General features: G+C 40.7%; 1 protein-coding gene across 1 annotated transcript in view; it reads right to left on the minus strand.

Annotated features, from left to right (window-relative positions):
- The window catches only part of cacna1ba (calcium channel, voltage-dependent, N type, alpha 1B subunit, a), a 138720-nt gene that overhangs the window by 8549 nt on the left and 105264 nt on the right, over positions 1-24907 (minus strand). Inside the window, exons 31-47 of the mRNA XM_062384871.1 lie at positions 23891-24092; positions 22437-22601; positions 21753-21863; positions 21594-21677; positions 21047-21052; positions 20281-20397; positions 20021-20086; positions 19800-19891; positions 19027-19177; positions 16692-16819; positions 15329-15425; positions 12842-12947; positions 12434-12541; positions 7605-7723; positions 6844-7025; positions 4201-4336; positions 3526-3645 (exon numbers count right to left, since the gene is read on the minus strand). Coding sequence (XP_062240855.1) covers positions 3526-3645; positions 4201-4336; positions 6844-7025; positions 7605-7723; positions 12434-12541; positions 12842-12947; positions 15329-15425; positions 16692-16819; positions 19027-19177; positions 19800-19891; positions 20021-20086; positions 20281-20397; positions 21047-21052; positions 21594-21677; positions 21753-21863; positions 22437-22601; positions 23891-24092 — 1990 coding nt within the window. The remainder of the gene's footprint in view (positions 1-3525; positions 3646-4200; positions 4337-6843; positions 7026-7604; positions 7724-12433; positions 12542-12841; positions 12948-15328; positions 15426-16691; positions 16820-19026; positions 19178-19799; positions 19892-20020; positions 20087-20280; positions 20398-21046; positions 21053-21593; positions 21678-21752; positions 21864-22436; positions 22602-23890; positions 24093-24907) is intronic.

Consider the following 24907-nt stretch of genomic DNA (forward strand, 5'->3'; position numbering starts at 1 on the left):
GTAAATGTATTGTGATAAATACCCTATCAGATATACTGTAATAGCCTATTTCAGAGTGTTACATCACTGATAAGTTAAAATAAGTGATTAAGCGAGCATAGTTTTCATGTTGACGTAGGCATGCGTTATCTAAGCTAAACAAACGCATCATATTTTCAGTTTTCTTTCATCTGACAGTGATATCTACAAAGTAATGGAACGTCAAGGAGGAATCCTGTCATCACCACCTAACTTCAGTATACAACCACCAGTTCAAGCACCAAGACTCCATTAGATCATCATTCTACCTCAGGTGTTAGACTTGTTGTGGCCTCTTCTTACTTTCTACGACTCTGAACGTTTTGGGCTGCCACGCTTCTCTCTCCTGTCTGTTTTAGGCACAGGATCCAGCAGCCGTCCAAACATTAACACCATACTCAGCCTGCCCAGCTCTGCCCAGCTCTCAGTTTGGCCTCTGTTCGGTTCTCAGCCTGCTGTTCGGCCTTTGGAAAATGAACCCTACTTCGGGATTACCCCTGACTGTCAGCCTGCATGTTCAGTATTACATTTTAACGGTGATAGTGTCTAAGCTCAGCCTTAAAGATAGGCTGAGGAGTTTAGACATCCGGAGGGAGCATGGAGTAGAGCTGCGGCTGCTAGTTGAGCTGGTTTGGGCATTTTATGGGGATGCCACCTGAGCGCATTGCAGCCTATAGCCAGATGGAAGCAAACTCTGGGGTGGACCCAGAACTAGCTGGAAAGATTATATATCTTACCCAGGATTATATATACACAGGAGGGGCTACGAAGCGTTGCTAGGGAGAAGGATGTCTGCAACACCCTGACCTCAGATAACCGGAAGAAAATGGAATGAAAAGTTAAAAACTTTCAAACTCGGTTTTACTCCAATTCCTGAGTCCTGCCCACCTTAACTGAAACGTAACTGCCAATCTGAAAATAAGCCATGCAGGATGTCTCTGCCCAGTGCTCAATCCCCCAGCCTCGGACTCTTCCTCTGTAACTCCTGTAAATACTCTCTCTGTCAGAACATATCAGCATCGATGCCTTCTGTCTTTGCCTGCCAAAGTTGTCCATTGGAGAGAGGCCAAAAGGTGCATACCTTACAAATTAAAATGTGAGTTCTGTTCATGCTGTCTTAAAAGTTGATGAAATTGCAAACAGGATATAATGTCCAATATCACCTGGGTTAACATAACTGAGGGTGGGCTTTGCTTTCTCTGTGACTTGATTGTGAAGTCAGGTTCACTGACTGAGTCACAGAGGTTTTCTCATGGACCATTGCACAAAAATGGATCTTGAAGAGCAGAACAGGTCTTAAAGATTTCATCCCCTGATCGCGGCTAAGCTGAGCTCAAATGAAGTAAAAGAAAAGCAAAGTCAAGAGTGACAGATAAACTACTACAACTGAGAACTGGAGTTCACGGTACAGTTCCCATCATGCCCTACCGCAGCAGTTTCTAAAGGCCACCATTCATTCAACTGTCTAAAGGATTTCCTGCCCTTAGCTCTAAAAGGTGAGAAAAATAAGAGAGTGAGTCAACAAGGCCACCTGCCACCCCCGTTCTTCACATCCTTTCACTAATCCTTCAGATTCTCTCACTACTACAGTAACACATTTACCGTCTTCCTCTCCAATGAATCTTGGGCCAAGAGCCATTTGGAGACACAACCATCTTTTCGGTTGGCAGAAGAAAAACAATACAGGACAAATAGCTGGAGGCCTGCCAGGATCTAATCAGATTACTGTGGACTTCTCCTCTGCAGCGAAAGTAGGATCAACAGCCACTCTTCCAAATGGGCTGTGAAAGGAATGCACTTTAAATGCACAAATCAATCAACATTAACATCACACAGGAAATGAGGCCCCTTATTATATTTCTTAGGATCCAGTGAAAGATTCATTTGGAGTTTTTCAGCCTTAACCGGATGAAACGTGAGGCCAAGCTCCTGCATGCTTTGGCAGTAGAAATGGTTCAATCACTACACCATTACAAAGAAGCATTACTGGGGACTATTTGCAGTAATGTGGGCAGAGAAAACCTTTTTCCTTCAAGTTCTGCACACTACAAGTTGAATTAGAGTTATAGGTATTCTCAAGATGTAGGTTTATTTTGTGTACAAAAACTGTGACAAAAAATGGACATCATTTTCCAAGACTAAAACAACACAAGAGACCTCACTAAGTAAAATGAGGAAATAAATAATAAGTTCTGTCAACAAATAAAACTAAAGAACCAGAGTATAGATGTGCAGATGAACTAATAACTTCTTTATTCAGTCTTATTCAGCAACCTGCATGTATCTGTGGAATCATATATTTTACAGTGACTTCAGAGAGTATTCACATTTCATTGTGTTGTAGATATAATTTTAAATGGATACAAAAAATCTGTTTTGCTCTACACTCAATACTCCATAAATGTGACACACTGAAAATATGTTGTGAGATCGTTTTTCTAAAGTGTTAAAATCAAGTAATAATTCATATCTTTATAGAATCTTCTTATGCAGCAGTTACAGCTTCGTCTTTGTTACACATCCGCATTCGTGAAGTTTATCTCAGTCTTCATAACAGATTCTCAAACTCAAACTCTTTGTGCTTTAAGTCTGGACACTCATGGACAGTCAGAGCATTCTCTCTCCAGAGTTGTCTTGGCTGTTGGTTTCTCCTAACTCTCTGGTCACAGTCACTCTTTACAACATTTTCAAGGTCCTCTCTGTATTTGGCTGCATTCTTCCTTTAATCAGTTCTGACCAGTTTCCTTGTCCCCTGCTGCTGAGAAGACACCAAACTTGTTCCAGTTCACGGTAATTGAGTCCACTCTGCTACTGGAAACACTCAAAACTTTGGAAATTGTTCTATATCTTTGCTCTGATCTGTTTATCCATGATGGTTTTGAAAAGATTGTGATGTGAATAGATTTAGGAAATAATTTATTTTTTATAAACCATCAAACTTTCTGACTAAGCTTGAGAAGCTCTGTCAGAAAGAATGAAATAACCTACAAGCATCAATTTGTGTAAAAGACTGGAAGCTGTGATTTTAAAAAATTGAGAAGGGAGGCTCTAAACTCTTTTCTAAAGTTTTTGATCGAAAATAAATTTGCTAAACTTTCAGAAAACGTGTTCTATTGTGTCACTAAAGACTATGGTCTTGTAGGATGCAAATAACATTTATATTCATTTTAAATGTAATCTCTAAAAATCCAGAGAGTAAATGGTTCTGAAGAGCCTTATTTGTTAAACAGCATCATCTCCTCCCCATTTAATCTCTTTGAATCAGTAACTTGACCTTTGCGGATTCAGCCCATCAACGAAGGAGGCGTTACGGCTGCTTTCTGACTCGTCTCAAGCTAAACACAGACAATGAGCCATTCTTCTGTGAAGGAGTTGGTGAATTCAGTTTCTGCTCTGAGAGGACCAGTAGGTGTGATTGACTGAGGAGAGTCAGAATGACTCGATGACACTGTGTGTGAACCATTACTTTCTGATGTGGAAAGGAACAGTGTGCAGATGAGATGTTACCTGCAGCTCAGCACTGAGCCGAGGCATAGAAGCAGCTCTGCCCTGGTTCTCCAGACCTGTGCCAGGGACTGGGATCGTACTGCTGACACTGGTCTCCATCTTCCTCATCTCCACTGACTCCTAAACACACACACACACACACACACACACACACACACACACACACACACACACACACACACACACACACACACACACACACACACACACACACACACACACACACACACACACACACACACACACACACACAAGCACAAGCACGTTAGAATCATTGCTGTGTGGGGGTGGAGTGGACTAATTCATTTTCCCCCTTACCTCTCCTTAAGCAACATGATAAGTCAGCAGCTGTTTAACAACTTGAACCCTATGATTTATGACACATAGGCATGCATTGATCACCTCTTACACAAACAAGAGAAACTGATCACACTAACTGGGCACACTGCAGGGACACATGCAGTAGGAAGTTTGGAATCAATATAGCACTGGTAAACAATGAGCTCATGGAAACATCTCTAGAGTTAACCCCTCCCCATGTAGCCCCTGTTCAGCATTAAGATCCTCTAGCACACATCAACCTCCGCAGCGTGTGGTCTGTAAGACTGGATCTCAAATGTGTCCCCAGTGCGTCTTGACGATCTCACGTCTGTAAATACATGTGTTGGACGGTACCTGAATGATGGCAGTGTCTGGTGTATCCTCTGATGGGCCCCTGGACATGCTTCTTTTACTCTTAGCTCGGGGCCCCTCCTTGGGTTTCTCCATCACCCAGGAAGATGATGCCTTGATGTTGAGATCGGGACCAGGCCTGTGTGTTACAGCAGTCACAGCTGTGCATTATAATGATAATAATCATAATAATCATAATAATAATGAAAAATGTGAATCCTAGCAAACAAGTTTACATTTGCCCTCTGCAGACCCTCAAATGTAACTTATAACTGATAACATCTGAACATTTTAATTAATATTGCTTGTGTGAATCCACTGTAGTAGTTACACAGCTGTTAGACAATAATTGACATAAAATGTAAGAATGATTTTGAATGACACACTAAATTACCCAGTAAAAACAAACATTGAAAATGTCCTGATATGTGAGCCTCTTCCTCTGATACATGGTGATATGTTGTTACATTGTCAGTGCAATTGGTTCATGTATGTGTTCTGATCTAGTCTAGAGTATATTCGAGTATAGTCTTATGGATGTTTCACCTGATCTTAAGAGCTTCTGTATGTACTGCCAAAAGTAAAATACAGACAGTACAGGTTACAAACCCCTGCAGCAAACCTCCTCATTAGAGAAGGTATCCATACAGATACAGGATAAGGATGGCAAACTCTGCTACTGTCAAAGAAGATGTATGATTCTCTTATATAGTACAAAGGGTTCCTACCCTGGAGGCTTCTGACATCCACACTGTTCAGATTGGAATTAGGCCTTGCGATTATACAACAACACAACATAAACATGTTTTGATGAGTCACCACGATCAGTCACAGTCATCCAGTGCGAAATATACCCTATGGTAATTATTTTTGTACGGTGGCCCCTAAGGACAAAGCCCACAGAGGAGAAAGCACTAACATTAATGAGGAAAAACTCCAAATCCAGAAATGGAAATACAAGTACAACAGCAACACTATTGTTGTTTGCCTCTGCCAACCAGTGCAATATCAGTCTACATAAAATGAGGTCCACATGAGCTTTGACCACTGAAATCGAATCAGTTGATCTCTGAATCTAAGTGTAAATTGTTCAAATTTTTTAAGAAATTTCTTCAAGGTGTTCCAGAGATGCTGCCTTCATGAAATGACATGTCATTTGGCAGACACATTTATCCAAAGCTGCTTACAATAAGTACGCTTAACATCTATGAGAGGCCATTTTAGAGATTCAGTATCTTGCCCAAGGACACTTCAGCATGCAGATGGGGAAGACTGGAATTGAACCGCCTACCTTCTGGTTGGAGGACGACCACTGTACCCTTTTTTTCTAAATCACCCGCTGTTTTTTTTTTAAAATATTTTAGAATTCTCTTTGGTCTCAGGGTTGTGATATATGATTTGTTGCTGTCAGTTTGTCAGAAGGCAAAGCTGAATACATAATGAATACATGCTATATTGGACAGTTTAACAACACCTCTGTGGACCAGAGGTTAGTCTGCATCGATAAATCACTACATCTAAATATAAATGAACATCTATAAACAAAAAGGTGCAGAGACAGTACAGCCTGTTAATAAACAATAAGGACCGGTGTGCCGTAGCATATTTCTCTTAATGTTTGTGATTTTTGTCTTGTATGTACTTTGTCCTGGAGGGCCTCTATAGCTTTGTGTTAAAGAGCAACGATCATGGTGAGGAGGTAGCTCACAGATGTACAATAGATTCAGTGGAGTCGTTTATTGTCAGTCTGGGCAAAGTAGAAGTTACTTTTGGTGTTATCAATATAGTATTCAAGTTTTAAAACACATCTTACTGATTGGTTGAGATGTTGTAAGCCTGACTGGAAGTTCTTGTCTTGGTTTATAAACCCAGCTGCTTTTGCATCAGTTTTTCAGACGCAGATGTATAGTAGTGCATTTCTCAAAAAGTACCAAAGACTGGAGACACGGTTAACTGTGCGGGTGCAGGTGATGTTTTACTGCTGTCTGTTTGTTTGTAAACTAAATTACTAGTTATAACTACTGGTCAGATCATCACAAAACAGGGTGGAAGGATGTGGTATGGCTCAGGAGAGAACCCAGTATATTTAGGTACGGATCCAAGGATTCTGTTAATTTTCTTTCAAATTTGACAAATAAGGAAATGTTTGACATTTAACAAATTTCCCAGGGAGTCAGTTATATTCAGTGACAACTGTGTTCAATTTGGTGCAGCTTGATTGAATTAAAGTGGACTGTGGGGCCTGGGCAGAGTTATGATCCCTACTGAGTGCTCTTCTAGCTGTTTGTTTGTATGCAAAAATGCAAAAAACAACTAGATGGATTTCCATAAGCTTTAGTAGAAGGATGTGGTATGGTAAAAGGAAGAACCAATTGAATTTTGATGCAGATCTGTTTACTGAGATAGTTGATTTCAGAAAAGAAATACCATTGCTTAAGTTTGGTTTTGTGCTCTCCTTCACCTTCTGTTGAGGTCAGTCCCTGAACCGGCCCAGCAGTTTCTGCTATCTTAGTAAATCTCTCACAATACATACAGATTCAAAAGGTAAAGCTGGCCCCCGGTCTTTTGCTAGGTAGGTTGGGTAAATAAAGTCACTTTCAGCTTGGATGTTAAAATAAAGTTTCCCTTCCCGGAGCATGAACTTACTGCGTGACTCCGTTGTTGAGGGAGTTGGAGCTAGGTCTGGTCTGTGGCTGCGAATTGCCATCGGATTTCTGCTGGGGCAGAAGAATGCTTGGAGGCTCCACACTGTTAAACATCATAGGCAGGTCTTTCTCCTGCATGTGAGTCAGAGGCAGCAATGGCTTAAACAGAGCCCCGACCTTGCACTGTAGAGAAGAGATGGATGGCAACATGCTGAAGACATTCAGAAGCAGCAAGCAGAATATTGCTGGGCCCAGATCGCACAGCGGGGGGGGAACTCCGATGTGGAGTCTGGAGCCACAATATATTTTTTCCGCACTCATGCATGTATGTCGGGCATGTGTGCCTCTGTTTGAGGGTTTGTGTATGCAGAAACAAACAGCTGTGCAGTAGGTGTGCAAGGTTGCAAATAACTGCCAATGAGCAGCCAAATACATATTCATCTATAGCTGTGACGTGTAAGTGTGCGTTTAATATTAACTGTTTTCATAGGTAACCAATCACTGGGGGCTTTTACTCTGAAAACTTTCAATTGTGAAAGCTGATGAAAAGTTTTGTGATCCACCACTGAATAGTAAGTGGATACAAAAGCATCTTCTTTGCATGCCGTCTCACAATCAAAGTGTGTATCAATATTTGCAAACCCAATGTAATGTGGCACATGCGTACAGGTTTAAATACTGCATCCAATGTGGGTGTGCTTCAGTGCATGTCAGTGAGTGCGTGCCTGTGTGCAGTCAGTATGTGCGGTTTAGATGTTGTACCTGGGAGCCTGATGCGTTCTGTTGCTGCTGCTTCAGCTGCAGCCTCCTCGCTCGGTTCTGTTTGTAGTAGTCGAAGATCATCAGGGCGGCATAAACCTTCCCTACCGTCAGTTCGTTGGCTTAGGAGGTGAGGAGACAAGAAACGATGTGAGAAAGGTGGAGAGGATGGAGAGAGGGAATCTGCTGACTCATTCATCCACCCTCCATTCATCTCTATTTGCCTGCTTGCCTCCGTAATGGTTTAGTTTTAAGGGAGGAGACGTCTTACTGTGAGTGATTTGTGTGATTCGCAGAATGTAATTAAAATGGATTTCTAAAGTAAACAAAACAAGCATCATGAGAGAACAAAATACCTAGAAATGCCTCTGGGTATAATCGGTGAACACTTCTCACCAAAGGGTGGCAGCAAAAGCCTAAAGCTGCAAAGTCTGCAGTGTCATTTGCATGGACTTCTATGGATGGACACATAACACAGGTACTCACACAATAACATACTGTATATGTTCTCACCTTAGCATCTATCTATCAAACTGCTTGAAATACAAACCCTTCAGAACTCAAATATCTTTAAACTTAAAATGCTTAAATTGAAGAGAATGTAAGAAGGTAGCAGATCATGTAGGGTCTCTATGTTGAGAACAAGAACATGTTCTGACATATTTTATGAGAGACAGCATAAAAGAATATTGGTCATGATGGATTTTTATATAGAGTTAACATCAACGTTTTTGGTGTTTGTTGGATGTCACACAGCTTTTTATGATACAGAGACAGATAGATAGATAGATAGATAGATAGATGATAGATGGATGGATGGATGGATAGATGGATGGATAGATGGATGGACATTTGAAGAGTAATACAATGGTAATCTACTCCTACACGATGCACTTCATGTGGGATTGAGAGCAGAATGTTTTGTCCTTCTGTTGTGAAATTGTAGATGACAATTTACAGTATACGATTGTATACACCAGAAGCAGGATTCTCAAATAAAATAGCAGAGGGTAATCTAGTGAATAAAGGGGGATTTTGGTCCCAACACAGATGTTTTCAGTTTGTTTTACAATTAGTGAGAGCTGAAGTGAAACCTGAACACCCCCCACCAGAAAGAAAAGCCCTTTCTAAAATTCCATTGACATTTGTAAATACAAGGCACACAGTAGAGTCAATCAAGTTTCACTAAATCTCCCAAACTCATTGAAACCAGTCCTCTAAATATGTTAGTTTCTTTCATCAAGAATGTGTCAGTATTCCCTGGGAATTGGTGGAAATGTCGAAAATGATCTATTACTGCAATATTATCAGTTAAAGGGCCAGTCCATGACTGGGCCCTTGGCTGTGGTAAGGTCATACATACCAACCATAAAAACATTTAAGCAGCAGATATCATAGCTAAACAGTCAGGAAATATAAATTAACTAAGAGAGCAAGTGAATTTAGGGATACAAATTCAAAAAGATTTAATTAACGACACAAAATCACATATAATTGAATTCCTTATATTAACTGCTTACTAGAGTTTTTTCAGAGCCATGAAAGAAATAGTCAATGAGAGTCTGCACTGACCCACAGACAACTATAGTGGGACAGAGGCTGGCCTGAACACGACTTTGACACTGCTCTGTATTGTGTCCTTGTATGACTTCAGCCCTGTACTCTTCTAGTGGTTGTAGATGCAATTTGATATGTTAAAATACATACAATTGCATAATTTAATGCAAGGGCGTAGGATTATATAGGGACGGTAGGGTCCCGACCCTACCAAAATCCAGCCTCTACTGTGTAGTCACTACCAATAATACACCCGCTGTCCGTATTGTTTAGGCAATAATTATAGTACACAAAGGGTTAAAAATCAGTCTCTGATAGAAGTCCCGCCTCTAAACCCATGTATGTACCCTAATATATCTGTTCATATGTCATGCATCAACATACTTCTGTCAGGTGACAGACAGTGGAGAGACTGGAGGAGATAGAGGAGGAGAGACTGGAAGAGATAGAGGAGGAGAGGATAGAGGAGAGGATAGAGAAGGAGAGACTGGAGGAGAGGATAGAGAAGGAGAGACTGGAGGAGAGGATAGAGAAGGAGACAGAGGAGGAGATGCTGTAGAAGATGAAGGAGAGGCTAGAGAAGGAGAGGCTGGAGGAGATGGAAGAGAGGCTGGAAAATCACAGGTGAGGTTCAATAATGATTAATATGTTAGTCATGAGATTCAGCATTGTGTCAAATAATAGTCTGATTATGACCTGAATAACAATAGGCCTATATTAATAGTGTGTTTGCAGTAGTTGCTACAGCGTGGTCAAATGTATACTGTGATTTCTTAGGAAACTGATCCAAATGGAGAGAGCAGCAGGGAGAGTGCCAAGGATAGGGTCAGGGAGAGTGTCAGCATTCAAGAAGATATTCTGGACAAACCAAACCAACCTCACCCAAATTACATTCCAGTTCAACAGCTGCCACACAAGCTCCTCCATTTTCAAGAGAGAATCTATTTCAACTTCTGAAATTTAAAGCCAGGGATGATGTACGTCTCAGTACTTGGTTAGCTCGCTGTCATGACTATACCTCTCCTCAAGTGCAAAACGAGGTTTTGCAGATGCTAGGAAACTGTATTGTCAGGAGTATTGCACAATCCATCCAGATGCTACCAGTTTTGCAGTATTCACTCATCATTGATGGCACACAAGATGTCACAGGAACAGAACAAGAGGCTATTTGTTTTAGATATGTGGACCATGACCTGGTACCACGGGAGGTTTTCATTGGTTTGTATGACGTCCCTGGTACTACTGGAGTAGAGATTGCAAGAATGGCTGAGGATGTCCTCTTGAGGCTCAATATTCCCATTTCTGGGTTAAGAGGCCAGACATATGATGGTGCTGCTAATATGTCAGGCAAATATTCTGGAGCACAAGCAGAACTGAAGAGACAGCAACCGTTAGCGTTGTATGTGCATTGTGGGGCACACTGTCTTAACCTGATTACGCAGTCTGCATGCAGAGCCAGTCCCTTGATCAATGATTCCTTACAGTGGGTGCATGAGCTTGGCACATTAAACAAGCAATCAGGAAAATTCAAGAACATATTTTCCAAAGCCATAAGTTCAGAGGTACCATTAAAATCACTCAGACCACTTTGTCCAACCAGGTGGACAGTGCGGGGCAAAGCTATCAGAGCGGTGCTGTCTCAGTATGAACGTGTTTTGTCTAGCTTGGAGGAGATGGCATCAAGTGGGTCAAACACAGGCATGAGAGCAAATGGTCTGCGTGAGAGGTTTGAGAAAGGGAAAACGGTACTTGGTCTTTGTCTGGCATTAGAAGTGATAGAGGAGCTGGAGTGTCTGAACACATCCCTTCAAAAAAGGACTGAAACTGTTGCAGGTATGAGAAGTGCCATACAGTGTGTGAAATCTACTGTACATGCCAAAAGAAATAAGGAGAGCTTTCATGAGGTTTTTGAGAAAGCAGTGGCTATGGTTGACTCCCTTGGGATTGAGCCCATTCAGATTCCTCACCAAAGAAAGCCACCAAAACGATTCACGAGTGAAGCAAGCCAGCACATCCCCAAGTCAGCAGAGGAGCATTATAGAACAGAGTTCTATAAAATGCTTGATAGTGTGCACATTCAGTTTGAGGAGAGGTTCAACCAACCAGATCTAAATGTCTTGCAAAAGCTGGAGGAAACTCTGCCTTACTGGAGAAGTGAATGACATTGTAGATCAGTACCCAGAGCTGAACAGGGACATACTAAAGGTCCAACTAGCCATGTTTAGGTCCAAATACACTGTCAAATCTAGTGTTGAAGTGGCAGAAATAATGAGAGGATTGACAGTTGAAGTGAGAGGTCTGTTTGATCAGGTTGATTCCCTTATCAGGCTGCTTTTAGTTATACCAGTTGCATCAGCTGAGGCTGAAAGAAGTTTCAGTGCTCTCAGGAGGCTTAAAACATGGCTGAGAACCACCATGACTCAAGTCAGATTGAACAATCTTGCAGTGTGCCATGTCCATCAGGAGACACTGGACAACATTGACCTTAAAGAAATCTATCAGCAGTTCATTTCTGTTACAGAAAGACGTAGGCATGTGTTTGGTTCTTTCAAATATGAAGAGCACAATGGACACTAATCTGTGTATATGTTAGTATTAGTGATTCCTGGCTGATGACCCTGCAGCTGGCTCATGGGCACTGGAGGAAGAAATGCCCAGCAGGAAATTATACTGACCTGTACATTTAGTGATACACCTGCTGTTGTATTATTTCAAAACTATTTATTTACAATGTTGTTGATGTTGTTTACAGTTGCACCAGAGTAAAGTTGAAAACTCTTCTAAGTTGACTCATTTTCTTTCATTAGTTGCTTTAACCTATAACATTACAGAATGCATATTCTCTTTTGATATTCAGATATGCATTATAAACATGTTAATTAAGCCGATTTATTGAATTTTTTTTTCAATTATCATTGCGAATACAAAAAAAACCTATCAACTTTAGGAAGCACTTTCATATCCCACGGACCCCACCAATGTCCAAATCAAACCTACTCCCTTGATTTAATGTCAAGATGAGGCGGAGGAGGGCAAACCTGAACCACCTTGTGTAAAACTAAAGCAGCAACAATGCCTCATTAAATACTGTCACCATGGTAACAGCCCTGCACTGTAACAAATTGCTGTAGACTCTACAGTAACATTTTACAGTAACTTCTTGTTTTGTCATTTAAAAAAGTTTATCTGTATATCGAAATGCATCATCCAATCTATTAACTTAATGAGTTTCAAGATGTATCTTTTGGTGTAAAAAACGACATGTTAAAACTTACCTTTATGTGGCGTCACCAGCAGGTTCATGGTCTTTTGTGAGAGGCTGGACCACACAGTGGACAACTCCTTCTTCAGCTCAGCATCAGACAAGCGCTGACCTACCATACCTAGAGATCCACAGATGGAGAGACAGACTTTTAATCTCATTTATAATTAAAGTGCACAGATCTCGAGCAATCCAATCACAAGTGGAGAACTTTATGTACTAACATCGGATATTACCTTCCAAAGACCCAATCAAGTTTTGATTTTTTGGGTTTGTTCGCACTTCCTGTACTTAGCACCTTCCACTTGTGATCACCAGACATGTATCACCTGACATTGGCTCCAAGCTACATTTCTGCACTGCCTTCAGATTGATCTATTTATTTATAGTCTACTTATAATGTGTGCTGCGTTTCTCTGACCTGAGGCCAGTTTGATGTCCAGGGCGGTTCGAATCAGGGCCATCAGGGTGGAGGTAAAGTGGACGCTGTTGTCATCGGCGATGGGCATGTTCATCTTGACGAGACGCTAAGAAGAGGAGATGAGTCATGACAGATAGACATTAGATCACAAAGTGATAACAAGCAACCCAAAGAGAACATACAATCCACCCAGAGAAATCAATCTGTGTGCTGCTGTGATCCAATACCCTCCACGGCCCATGTTAGCATAGAGGTCCCCTTTGCAAAATTTGGTTGAATGTCTCTAGTTTGGCCGCATTGATGATTGTTACTGCTCAGCACACAAAAAGCCTTCTCTACAAGTACGCACAAAGGAGACAAGCTAGACATACACATTCACTGCTACTGGCTATGGTATGCACTACGCTGCAAGTCAAAGTGCACTGGTGCAAGACTGACATTGACCGAAAAAAAGGTGAGAGAAGGCATGTAACGCATAACCATGAAGGTGCCTCGGCAGTCGCAGGAGCTCGACTCTGTGGTTGCCAACCTAACAATCATAGACTTAGAGTTGACGAGTTTACGTTTGCGCAACATGTACTGTATGTGGCAGCTAGCAATAATACACTAGTCCATTCCACCAAGCTTGGGCAGCCTTAGCAGGAAGACTTGGTTCATTCATATAGGACTAATGGCACCCCTAGATGCACACCCCTAGATCCACACCTGATGTGGGATTGCTGCTGAAAGAGTTGAGCTCCCCTGAACACAAAAAGCATTCATATACAAGTGCTCTCAGTGGCAGTGCAGAGAGTAAGAAATACTAGCGTCAGAATGAGACGGAGATGGAGAGCTGAGAGGCAAACACACAGACACCTACACATGTGTAAAACCATGGTCATTTACATATGGTCTCACTGTCACCCACACATAGAGGCAAACACCACCACAGGCTGCACACCCACATTTCCCAGAGACGAGTAGCTGTCTAAAGATAAAATTTATTTGACTTTGAGAAAATCTTGAAATTGTGGATCCGCAACATTGTGTCTAGAGGGAATTATTGCAAATTCAACCTGGTAACAATATGTAACCTGCATCTGGATACTGTACAGACTTTTTGCCTTTGCTTTGACAGCTGGTGTCATCACAGGGATTGTACTTGTGTGTAGATCTCAACATGGATTGTTATTCTTAGGTAGGTCAATTATTTAAGTTTTCAGTGAACAATGTGGATGGTCAAGGGTCACATGACGCATAAAAACAGCTGACAGCATTCTGCCGCCATCAACCACAGGCCCTGAAAGACGGATTTCTGTACACACTTAAGACAAGAAGGAATTTACACATTTTTTAAACTAAATAAAAAAACTAATCTTTGTAATATCTGAATTTGTTCAACTTTTAGCTATACAGACTTTTTTTAACTTATTTTCATCTAATGGTTCGTCTATGGAATCCAAAAGAAGGCCTGGGAAAACATTTGTGGAATAGGTACCATTTGAGTGTTAATTGTTCCATGCATCAGGATACATGCATGCTACTTGCCTGGAATGCAGGACTTCATTAATATATGTATCCTTGCTATAGGCTTACTATGCTGCTGTGACTAATAGTGAAGCTTGCTAGTCCTACAGCGAGATCTGAACTGATCACAATATGACCATCACTACATGTTGATGACATATGATAAACATTATCAAATGCCTGAACATGTGTTTTTACAAATTCTAATAAGACATCCAGATACACATTACATATTCATATCAGGCAGCTCATTCATCTAAATCAATATTCCGCAAACAATACATCAAATCAAAATACCTGTGACATATCTTTCAGTGCTGTGCAGCAATAACATTTTAACACACACACACAAACACACTCAAACACTCACGCACACACACACACACACACACACACAAACAAACATACACACATATATACATATATATATATATATCAGTGGATAGACTGAAATGAAATGTGAGAAAGAATGAGAGGGAAAGTGCAGGAAAGACAGAACCAGCAAGAGGAAAGCATAGAGATACAGAAATAATCGTATGTACAGAAAAGCAACAGAAGCTACGCATTCACGACGCACACACACACAGCCGCACACACAACATTCCACTCACGCAACCCCCCACACACTCACTGCTCCACAAAATAAAACCCCAACTAGGACATACATTTAACAGAAAATAGTGTCATCTGAGCAAATTTCCTCCATAAACACAATATTTAATGTTTTAAACTCTTTTTTCATTAAGCTCTATGTGTTATTATCATTAGTGATGGTTATTAGCCTACACAGGCAGCTATGCTCAATGGAACATTAAAGAAAGTAAAGATAAGGTAGGGGCTTACACCAAAATATATCAGAATACTAGCAAAAGCAAAGTGAAGAAACAAGGACTGCAGAGCACAGACACTGGCTTGAGTTTAGGCCAGTGGAAGAAAGGTTGTTGAGCACAGGGTAGAAGGTAGAGGAGGAAGGGGGTCTACCTTGTAGGCGACTCTTGGTGGACATTTCTTTCCCAAACCTAAGGGTGGGGACATGTGGAGCAGCATCTGATACATATCGCGGTACTTGATTCGCCCACTTCACAGGGAAGGAAACCAAGAATAAACAAAACCCAAACAGAGAAGGATGGGAAGTCAGAGGAGTAGGATGGGAGTAAAGGGAAGAAATCAAAAAATAAGAGAATAATGGAAAGGAAAAACAGAAATCTGTTGTTAATAGATTTCCACAAGTGAGATGTAATGTGAATATCATCCTCGGCCACAGAGTCGGGGCTCGGGGATGCATCACTGTGGAGCTCAGGATCCCTGAGAGGAAAGATGGAATGGTAAAGAGTGAGTTTGGTGGGAGAGGGAGGAGGTGAGAGAAGAAAGGTGGGTGCATGGACCTGGCACACAGGATGCTGATGAGAGGGAAGATAAATGACAGCATCATAACAGGAATGTCTGCCTGGTCATGCTAGCAAACATCCCACTGGTACTTCAACCAGGACACACAGAGACAAAGGTTTCAATGCCAGCCCAAGAGCTTGTTTGGGGCTTTGGCTCATAGCCTGACTTTCCACTAGAATGTGTCTACATAGAAGGATCAACCAGTCTCCATAAGGAGTTATACCTGATTCAGCTGTTTTAAAGCTCTGAATGACGCTTACACTTTCTTAGTTAAAGACTTTTTTCTGTCAAAGACTTGAAGAACTTTTCAAGAGTCTTTCTTTCAATTCTGCGTTTCTTTTTAAAACTGTTGAACGTGATAATAATGGAAAGTGAAACATGTCTGCCATCTAAACATTTTAGACTGGAGAAAGTAGGCATGACAGGCGGCATGTTGGGACAATGCCGTGGCATTGAAAGCTTTGTTTCCACTCCGGCATCATTAACCAAAGCCAGTCAGTTTGGAGGGGCAGGTGCTAGACTTGAGGCGAATTCATCGGTGCACAGCCATTCAGTTAAACGTTTCTTGGTGTAGAGGTACACAAAGCACCCTGGTGACGGAGATGTCTGATATTTGCAAACCTTGTATGCTACCCTATTAGGGCAGTTCTTCCCTAAGCCAAGGGGGGGTGAGATAACCCGTAACAAATTGTACATATCCTTATAGGAAATCCGTCCACTGTGGAAAAGAACAAGCACATAAATAAACAAACGTTCAAGACATCTTAAGATAAAACAGTGATCATCAGTGGGCTGACTGCATACAACAGGATAAAGGAGTGAGGCCTGTATATGAGGCCTCATCAAATGACCTAATTCACAAAAGGGGTAAGAGAGGAGTAAGGTTACGAGGTCTATTCTCTCCACTTTACTTTGTGTAATATCCTCTGGGGCACAGAGGGAGATTTGAACATACCATGCAGCTGGGTCATACTCGGCCCAAACCCGGATGAACTCATCAAGGTGATGAGGTCCCAGGATGGAGGAATCTCTGGTTAGGTACTCAAAGTTATCCATGATAACAGCCACAAATAGATTCAGCATCTGGAACACAGATATAAGGTTGAGTTTACACTATTTACAACTGGCCTTGAAATGGATCTCGCATTCAGATTGTGAGTAGTAGGGATTTTACCTGATCATAGTTCTACCTGTTTCTACCTCCAGTGGGTACATTGAGATCTTATTGCTCTCTCTAGCTGTTGGTTTGTGTCCATAAAAACAACAAGCAACAGAAAGCTAACAGAGGACGACTAAGGATAGAAGGAGATGGAAGCCAATAGTGAAGCTCTGCTATTGGCTATGTCCAAAATCACTCATTAATCACTATATTATCCACTATATAATGATTTCGCTATTTTGTTGTGCTGTCCGAATGCTCAGTGAAAGTTGTTATATACGGTGGCCCTGATAGCTGAACGAACAGCAACTTAAGAAAACACATGCAAGTTGACAAAACACAAGCAAAGTAAAAAAACATCTTCATCAATTTCACAACACAACACAACACATTACAGAAACGCGCAGCAAATAGACAAACGCGCAGGAAATAGAGAAACGCGCTGCAAATAGAGGCGACAACACAAACCAAAGTATTTCCAGAGGACAGCTAATAGTGATGGACACTGCTGCCACAGGTGACACAAAAACGTCCAATACATCATACAAATTTGGTTCCACACAGGGGTCGGCAACCCGGGGCTCTGGAGACGAATGCGGCTCTTCAGCCCCTCTGCAGTGGCTGTACAGTACAGTGTTGTACATATGCTTCGCGAACACTGAACTTAACAAATCAGTTTTCATAATATTAATGTGAATGTAACGATCAACGTTAGTGAACGTAACGTAATCTTTTTTTAAATCATCGTATCAGGCCATCTAGATCTAGAGACATGCCGTCTTCTCCTGTTAAACTGAATAAACAGCGCTAACAAGCAAGCCCCTGTTTGTGAGGCAATGTATTGTCCATAGTGAGCAGGGGTTTGAAACCTTTACTATCAGAAGAGACATTTTGCCCCCTCTTCTGAGCGAGTGGGCGGGGTCGGAGCCCTGGTTCCTGTGTGTGTGCGCTTGCTACACACACACACACACACAAACACAATCGACCGCTCCTGGTATTTCAAGATGGCCTAATACAATTAGGATTTAAAAAAAATGTACGTGACATTCACTTACGTTGATCGTTACATTCACGCTAATATTATGAAACTGTTTTGTTAAGTAAACATACAGCCACTGCAGAAGGGCTGAAGAGCCGCATGCGGCTCCAGAGCCCTGGGTTGCCGACCCCTGTGTGGAACCGAATTTGTATAATGTATTGGACGTTTTTTGTGTCTCCTGTGGCAGCAGTGTCCATCACTTTTAGCTGTCCTCTGGAAATACTTCCGTAGTCGTTTCGCCTCTATTTGCTGCGCGTTTCTCTATTTGCAGTGCGTTTCTGTTATGTGTTGTGTTGTGTTGTGAAATTGATGAAGATGTTTTCTTATTTTGCTTGGGTTTTGTCAACTTGCATGGGTTTTCTTAAGTTGCTGTTCGTTGAGCTCTCAGGGCCACCGTAGTTATACCCTATATAGTGGACTCATTGTATCCCACAGTGCATCATGAAACAAGTAGGGTGCAACTGATAGTCACTAACCAAGAAATATATACCATCATGCATTGTTTCGTTGACAGGAAGAAAAATGGCGGAGAGAGGGCTTCACATCTCAGCCTTCTCTTTACTTATGATTCCTTGTTCTTATCTATAATATCTGAATTATCATGAGGATAAAGACTGATAGGTTTATATTTGTAGGCATTTTTACAGACCAGGTCTATTTTAGTGTATGTCCATAATATTTATGATGGCATATTTTGCACAGCACAAATTTGTGAAATGTGACAGTAAAATATCTCAAAAGAGCTGAGCAATCCATTACAGCACAATCTGCAGCATTCAAGTGTATTTCTAGATTCTAATGTTCGTTCAACTCACTGTGTGGCAAAGCTAGCCTTTCTTGGGGGTAGGGTACGTAAAAAAGCATTTTCTTTCAAAGGTATTGAACATGTGTAACATTTATTTTCCCTTGAATTAAATGATATGCTTTTTTTTAAGGCAAATGTGAACTTAAACAATAAAATGCATTCTAGCAGATATGTATGTTCAGACCAATGCAAACACTAGTCACAAAATAGCAACAGGTGATGTGAGTAGAGGCAAGTTATATTTCAACCAGCAGCAGAATTTTTAACTACTGTGTTTCAGTACTGACCAGGAAGGAGCAGAGGAAGATGAAGGAGACAAAGTAGAAGTAGGCAAAATCACTGCCACACTCCTTCCCATGGTTCCCTGATTGCTCATCACAGGCTCGTTGACTCAAACACGATAACATGATTTCCTGCCAGGACTCACCAGTCGCACTCCTGATAAACATTGAAACACAGAAACACAGAAGAGACATAAAGGACCGGCAGTATTTCAATGAATGCCTCCTGCAGAAAATGTCGGAAAATGTAGACTCAACACAAGTTTAATCAAAAAGAGCAATTGAATCTGAAGAGAGTTTGTTGACATTTGTTTTAGCGTATGCATCCATATCAATGTTTCTATGTTTTCTCGACAGATCTCAAAGCCATAGTTTCAAATAGTAAGGATGTTTAAATAAGCAAACCTACATGTTAAAGTTTCAAAACAATTCTTATGTATTGTTCATTAAGAACTTAACACTCAGCTAATCTGCCTCATCAGCAGTGTGGCTGTGGTTTGGCCACATTTGATTGACAGTAGCCTTGAAATAAAAGCATCAAAAACTAGCACCAGATTGAAAGAAGTAAGTTAAAGTTACACAATTCTGATTAGTGCTAAAAATTTCAAACAGAGCCCACTCACCTTAATTCAGTGTGAAGAGCAAAGACCAGAACAGAACACAAATACAGAAAATCTCAGCAATTTACAAAGAGAAATGTGCTTTACAACTGTCTGTATCCGGTCAAGGTAGCCTAATGAGCTGATGAGACATGTAGAGTATAACAAAGCCTCTTTTACCTGAACAGCAGCATGAGAGCCTGAAGGAATGTGCGAAAGTTGTTGTGGTGATTGATTGCTGTGTCCTCATTTAGGTCAATGTTGCCAAACACCTACAGTTGAGACACAGTGAGGGGAATTGATTCATACTGTCTTAATAATGTACTTATTATATTTTACATTCAGACCACAACATTTCAACAGTGCACTGTATGTGTCCTCAGCGGAGAAGCATCACGCACCTGCATCCCAATGATGGCATAAATGAAGAACAGCATAGCAATCAGAAGGCAAACATATGGCAGGGCCTAAAGGAGAATAGGAAACCAAACAATCAATAATTAATATCCACTCTGAATTATTTCAGCCTGGGTGTTTGAGTTTCTGTGTGCAGGTATGTGGTTGGATAAGTTTGTAAAAGTGAACTAGCCAGTGTGTATGTGGATGCTTATATACTGTACACGCGGTTTGTCAGTGAGCCTGTGATAATGTGTGTGGGCACCTTGAAGGACTGAACGAAGGTCCACAGCAGGATGCGGATGGTGTAACCCTGCCTCAGCAACTTGATGAGCCGAGCGGCTCTGAACAGCCGCAGGAAACTCAGGTTCAGCAGCCTGCCCTGTTACAAACATGTGTGACATCATGAAGCAAACCATTCAGGGTTGATAAACTGGTGACATTCTGCTCCCGTTTAACAAGCATGCTTGGGCAAGTATAAACATATTCAAGATGCATTTAAAACCAATCATCACAATCAAGCTAAATTTGGTTACATCAATACTAAAGTGATGCAATGTTTGAATGTCAGTTTTACCATCATGGTAAATACTGCTGAGAGCTGGAGGAACATGTTGTCAGTTTAAAAGACAAGTGGCATTAAGCTGCCTCGTCACAGCTGTGATTCCAAAAAGGAAAGATATGACAGAAGAAGAAGACTGTTCTCTCTTCTTTCATATATACTTTATCCGCATGGGGTTTTTTAAATTTTTTTTTTTGTATTGAACTAATGAAGATTATTATTTTAATTGAACTCAGGAATTAGAGGATCAAGAGAATCCAATTATTAATGTTCCAATTAGCTCATGTTTTTTTGTATTTTCAGAACACATAATGATAAGACATAAAGTGGTGACAGTCTTAACAACTGTATGTAAATGGTTTGCTGGATATTTGCTTGATATTCCTTATTCTTTAGTGTATTATATATATATATGAACTAAAACACTGTTTGAGCTAAGAGCAGGGAATGGTTTTAGAATGTCACTCACCGTTGTCTAGTGAAATTGTGGACCAGGATATGGGAACACCAATGACGCCAAACAACAAGATGAAAATGAAGGAAAGGAGGGAGGGTGTGTGTGTGAGAGAGAGAGAGATAGAGAGAGAGAGAGAGAGAGAGAGAAAGTGGTGAGTAGCAAAGTAAGGACAGCAGAGGGGAGAAGAGAGGAGGGAGAAACAAGAGGAACAGTCATAATGCACAACATTAAGTGATACAGGTCAACAAATACACACACGTAAATATGTCAAAGGCTTTGTCAAAGTGTACACATATATACAGGTTGGTGCACTGTAAAGAACAATTTTTAAAACACAGTAAACACAACAAATCACACATTCAGGTATGGAATCAAAGAAGTCGTCCATCCTCAGCTCCTGCATAGTTCATCCTTCTTATTAACAAAACACTGGCTCACAAGCTGGCTGTGTGAGCTGTTGTTGCCCTCAGCTCATTAGCATGACAGCAGTGCTGCATGGATGTGGTGTATTCAGCCTTGTTGAGGTGAGTGGAGAGAGGGTGGGTGCCAGTGCTCTTACATTGATTTCGGTCACCAGGATGTCAGTGATGCTGCCCAACACTGTGACAAAGTCAAACACGTTCCAGGCGTCCTTTAGGTAGTTCTGAAAAACAGCAGATGAAATCTATTAGATTCTATCCAGTAATTAGGACTTTCAGACTCTGCAAATGTTATTCACCAGTGGACCGAAAGCGATAATCTTGAGGATACACTCCAGAGAGAAGAGAGTGGTGAAGACGATGTTGAGGTTCTTCAGCATGGCTTCATAGGGGTCTGGAGCGCCATGGAACTGAAAGACAGGGGTGAAGGGTGTTTTGAGAGAGCAGTCTGACCGGTCACATTGTCCTTGCTGGCTGACACAACACTTTTAAAGCAACTGTTCAACATTTTGAGAAACACAGTATCTTACTCGCTTTCTTCCTGACTTACATGAGAAGGTCAATTCTACTCTCATTCACATTCTGTTTGTAAATATATAGTAACAGCAATAGCTCCTCAGCTTAGCCTTGGGCAACAAAACAATAATAAATTGTTGTTTTTATATTAATCAATGACATAGAACCTGTGTAATGGTGTGTTTTCTTGCTGTTTGAGTTTCAGTTTTTTTGGAGGATTTCTTTTTTTGGTAGCTTTCCGAGTGTCAAATTATTATCAAATCCTTTTTATGACTGATGTCTCCATTTGCAATTAGGTCCAGTTGGACAACAAACGCTAACTCTGTGTCACAAAGAATTCTCAAAATATTAAACTAGTCTTTTCCTATGCTAATAAATCCAGGCCTGACTTAAAAAAACATGTGGAAAAGCTTGGTCAACTGTATCAAGTCTGCATAATATTATTCTAATCATTCAGAAGCACTTACCTTCATCATGAGTACCACAGTGTTGAGAGCAATCATGATCATAATGGAATACTCAAACGGCGGTGAGACCACAAACTTCCACATCCTGTACTGGAAGGACTGCGTGTTCATGGGCATGTAGCGCGTCAGAGGTTTGGCGTTTATGGCAAAGTCAATGCATGCCCTCTGTAAGAAAGGAACCACATCAGGTGCATCTTCATCATTTCAAAGGAACTGCCCCCAAACCCTCGTCTCTAGTAAGTCACACTTAGATACATGTGAGCAGCTGGCATTTAGAACTATTCAGACAAAAAAAACTGCACAGTGCCCTTTTTAAATAACTTTGGATAAATAATAGACTCTTTTCGCAGCAGCCACAAAGGGAATTCAATTAATTAAGGTTCTGTTCTATTTAGTGATTAGTGTCACCTGAACTTTCCTTCTTCTGTGCTTCTTTTACTAAAATAGACTCCAATTCCTACAATGAGCAGGCACTTGTTAACCCTGGAGAGATAAAACTGGGAAAACCTACAACAAAACCAGACTCATTGTGGCATCTGCTTTGACCACTTGGAGTAAGAGCAGTAGTGAGAGATGAAACTGTCCTGAAGAAGTTCCTTTTGACTGGATCACAGAAGCTTCATTCAAGTGGTAAAAATTAGTTCGTAACACATTTCATATTTTTCCTAAGAAATACATTGAATAAGCTTTTTTACACTAGCTAATGTGTCTAACAAGACAATTTTGATGGACTACAAGGATTTTTTTTTATCTTTGTATCACAGGCCTACTTAGTAGGCCTGTGATACAAAGATAAAAAAAATAAAAAAAAAACACCAGTGAGTTTTTGTATGAGGGAGCTAATAGCTGAGAAGCTGAGACCTCATTCAGAGGGAGAGTTTTGTGAGGGAGCCTTGTTGCTGCTTGGATCGGACAAAGTTAAATTTTTTCAAATAACTTGTCTCTAAGAAGAATTTCAGAAAAATAATTTAGAAGTTTTCACTCTTCCGTGAGATGAAACAACAAACATAAGATCCATTTTTATTTGTGGGTACTATTACAGGTGAGAATTTGTTTGAGAAAATTGTTTCATCGTCATCCTCATCATCAATACTAGTAATTATGTAGGGCCCTCGAAGGCTGTGATAAAAAGTGAAATAGACCTAATAGGAAAGAGGCTCCCCATCCCTGACCCAGAATAGTTGAAGATGTAACCCCATTTTAATCAGAAGTGAAACTTTGAATATGCGTCCTCCTTCTTCTGTATTTTTATGCCAGCAGAACAGAAGATACTCAATGACAGGACAAGCATTGATTAAATATTTCACATAAATTCATTCATGAAAATTGATAATGTCCAGCAACAATAACGAGAAGTAAAACTGACAACAGAGATAACTATGTGGCAGCATTGTTAGATACTGGAAATCAGAATAACCTCATGCCCAAAGTGGTTTGTCAGGTGTATACTGTACCTCATTTTTTTCCAAGCTGCACTCAGACAAGGCCTTGTCTCCCTGCTCCTGAAAGGTAATGATGATCAGAGCGACGAAGATATTGACGAAGAAGAAAGGGAAGACCACAAAGTAGACCACATAAAAGATGGACATTTCTATCCTGTAGCCTGGACTGGGGCCCTTGTCCTCAAAGGTGGCATCCACAGAGTGCTTTAGTACACTGCAAGGAGAAAAGCACAACATGAAGGTTGATGGGGAGATACAGGAACATATTGACATACTGAAATGTTATGTTCCGATTTAGGAATATAAGGTATTTTTAAAGCAGCAAATATAATACATTTTTCAAAAAATAATCTTTTCAGTTCGCAGACTTTACCTAATAGCAGAAATGATCTATTAGAAGTATTGATATTGCTATTAAAACACTGTGGTTTAATAGCAATCTTATAGTCGTAGCCACAGAACCAATCACGTAATGAGAAGTGAGCTGTAATTAACTGAATTTCAGAGAAAGCACTTTTTTTGTTCATTGTTCTTCTGCACAGAACCAAATCATGAAAAGAAAATCAGAGATGCCAGAGATGATCTTAGAGCTGTTCTCAACTCAATTCAATAAAGTTAGCAGAGTTGTGGCAAAACTCCCATTAATAAAAAGAGGCCAGTTAAAATAGAATTGGACCTACACTTCCCATGATGCAACTCCATAGCACCTGTCCTTTGTATATCCCTGCTCCATAAATGCCATCATCTTTCAAATTGTAAATTAAAACCTAGGGCTTAAAATGGACATGTTGGTTTTTGGGGCAGAACTCCATATGATGATATATGTGTGTACAAAATATGTAAAAATTGTACATTAAGATGACTAGACTCAAACCATATATTGCCTACTTACATTTATCCAATTTATCAGCTTTACCCTTTGCCAGTCAGCTGTTTTTTCCTTTCACTGTTTGTGCTGGTCACTGATGAATTGGCTGATAAGTGTCCTGCAGTGCTCCCATTGAAACTAATTAATTCAGAGCTTAATTA

Source organism: Platichthys flesus, chromosome 3, assembly GCF_949316205.1.
Source record: "Platichthys flesus chromosome 3, fPlaFle2.1, whole genome shotgun sequence".
Taxonomy (NCBI): domain Eukaryota; kingdom Metazoa; phylum Chordata; class Actinopteri; order Pleuronectiformes; family Pleuronectidae; genus Platichthys; species Platichthys flesus.